The sequence below is a fragment of the Bidens hawaiensis genome, unplaced genomic scaffold, assembly GCF_021521415.1.
Source record: "Bidens hawaiensis isolate Kalapana, Puna unplaced genomic scaffold, B.hawaiensis_p1.1 tig00053788_1, whole genome shotgun sequence".
Taxonomy (NCBI): domain Eukaryota; kingdom Viridiplantae; phylum Streptophyta; class Magnoliopsida; order Asterales; family Asteraceae; genus Bidens; species Bidens hawaiensis.
The window spans coordinates 9,736-11,593 of record NW_027499657.1 but is presented as its reverse complement, the minus strand read 5'-3'; the positions used below and the strand labels follow the sequence as shown (position 1 = coordinate 11,593).

The 1,858-nt window shown below is 43.8% G+C and overlaps 1 protein-coding gene across 1 annotated transcript; it reads right to left on the bottom strand.

Annotated features, from left to right (window-relative positions):
* Positions 1 to 861: 861 nt before the first annotated feature.
* Positions 862 to 1,515, bottom strand: LOC143600194 (uncharacterized). The gene has a single exon (XM_077077952.1). It carries the CDS (start codon positions 1,513 to 1,515, stop codon positions 862 to 864), a length of 654 nt encoding a protein of 217 aa, XP_076934067.1.
* Between the last annotated feature and the right edge of the window lie 343 nt (positions 1,516 to 1,858).

Below are 1,858 nucleotides of genomic sequence, written 5' to 3'. Positions count from 1 at the left end.
TGCCTCTAACCACCTTCTTCTCCCACTTGGAACTAAAAGCGATATCCTTCTACTGGAATAAATCTGCGATAGATAGAAATTCATAACTGGAAATCCTGCACCACGACCATATGCTACTCCAAACTCCGAAAAAACAACCACATTCCAAGAATAAGTGCTTCGCCTATTCATCCACAGCCTCACACAACGGACACAAAGTGCACGATAAGCTAATATGTCTTCTACTCAGCGCCAAACGGGTCTGAAGACGATCAATACCCAATCTCCAAACAAATAGATTAACTTTAATTGGGATCCAGGTCTCCCAGATCATGACTGCCCCGTGTTGACTCGAACCATCATTACGCAGCCAACATTTCACCGTCGCCACAGAAAACAACCCTTGTTTATCCGGGGCCTAGACCCACTTATCTTTAGCCTCAGAAAGACGCACCTGTGACAGTAAGAATCTCGCATCTTGGGTTTCAGAAATCGCGGACACAGAATTAGTCTCCATGACCATGAATCATCAATCGAAACTTTATCACCCTCCACCTTAAACCGGTCTCGAACAGACCCAAATTTATTTGTATCCGAACCATACAGGGCTGGCCAACGGTCCTGCAAAACACCGGTCCCTATCCAAGCGTCTTTCCAAAACCTCAAAGACTCCCCATTACCAATAATGCCCCTGAAGCAAGACATGAGGCTAACCCTATCTTTGACCACCCCTTCCAAGTGCCGGACCAGATTCTTCCAGCATCCCGGTATATTGCATTTCAAAGGCAAGAATAACCACCTATTCCTACCCCCATGAATGCTAATAATGGAATTCCTCCACAGCCCTTCAATATCGGTTTTAAATCTATACGCCCCTTTAGCTCACAAAGCTGTATTTATAACCGATAATCTAGTAACCCCCAGCCCTCCCTCCTTTTTCGGCTTAGTGACAACCTCCAAAGCCACCCAGTGCATCCCTCTCCCCTCCTTACAACCACACCAAAGAAATCTCCTCATCATTTTTTCAATTTCATCAACCACCTTAACCGGACCCTTGAATATCGAAAAATAGTACACCGGGAGACTAGCTAACACCGATTTTAATAAAGTAAGCCGTCCCCCCATAGACAACAACTTCGACTTCCAAGAGCTCAAACGATTTCGAATAGTATCCAAAACCGGTTCCCAATAACAAACCCGATTCATGGTAGCACCCACCTTAATGCCTAAATAAACAAAAGGCAAATTCCCAACCTTGCACCCAAACAAGCTCGCCATGGAGCTCACCTCCGAATCCCTCACCCCCAAACCGAAAAGAACCGACTTATGAATATTTATTTGAAGACCAGAACACAAGTAAAAAATCCGAAGCAACCCGTTAGTAACATTAATGTTTCTATCATTCCACTTACCCAATATCAAAGCATCATCCTCATATAACATATGGGTAAGAACCGGACCATCATTAGGAAGCTTCAAACCTTCCAAGACACCCAACTCTCTAGCTTTATCCACCATACATGCCAAAGCTTCCATAACAATGAGAAATAGGAACAGGGAAAGAGGATCTCCTTGTCTAAGCCCCTTTTGACATTGGAACTCATACGTTGGAGACCCATTCACCAAAACTGAAGACCGAGCCGAGCTAATAATACCTTTTACCCACATACACCATTTGGGAGGGCAACGATTTGGGATAAAATAGATAAAAGAAACTCCCAACTAACGTTATCGTACTCCTTCTCGAAATCAATCTTCCAAAGAAAAACTTGCTTCCTCTGTTTCTTGATCCAACCAATAACCTCATTCAATACCAAAGGCCCATCCAAAAATATATCGGTCCTTCAGAAAAGCAGACTGGGAATTCGAAATCACCTCC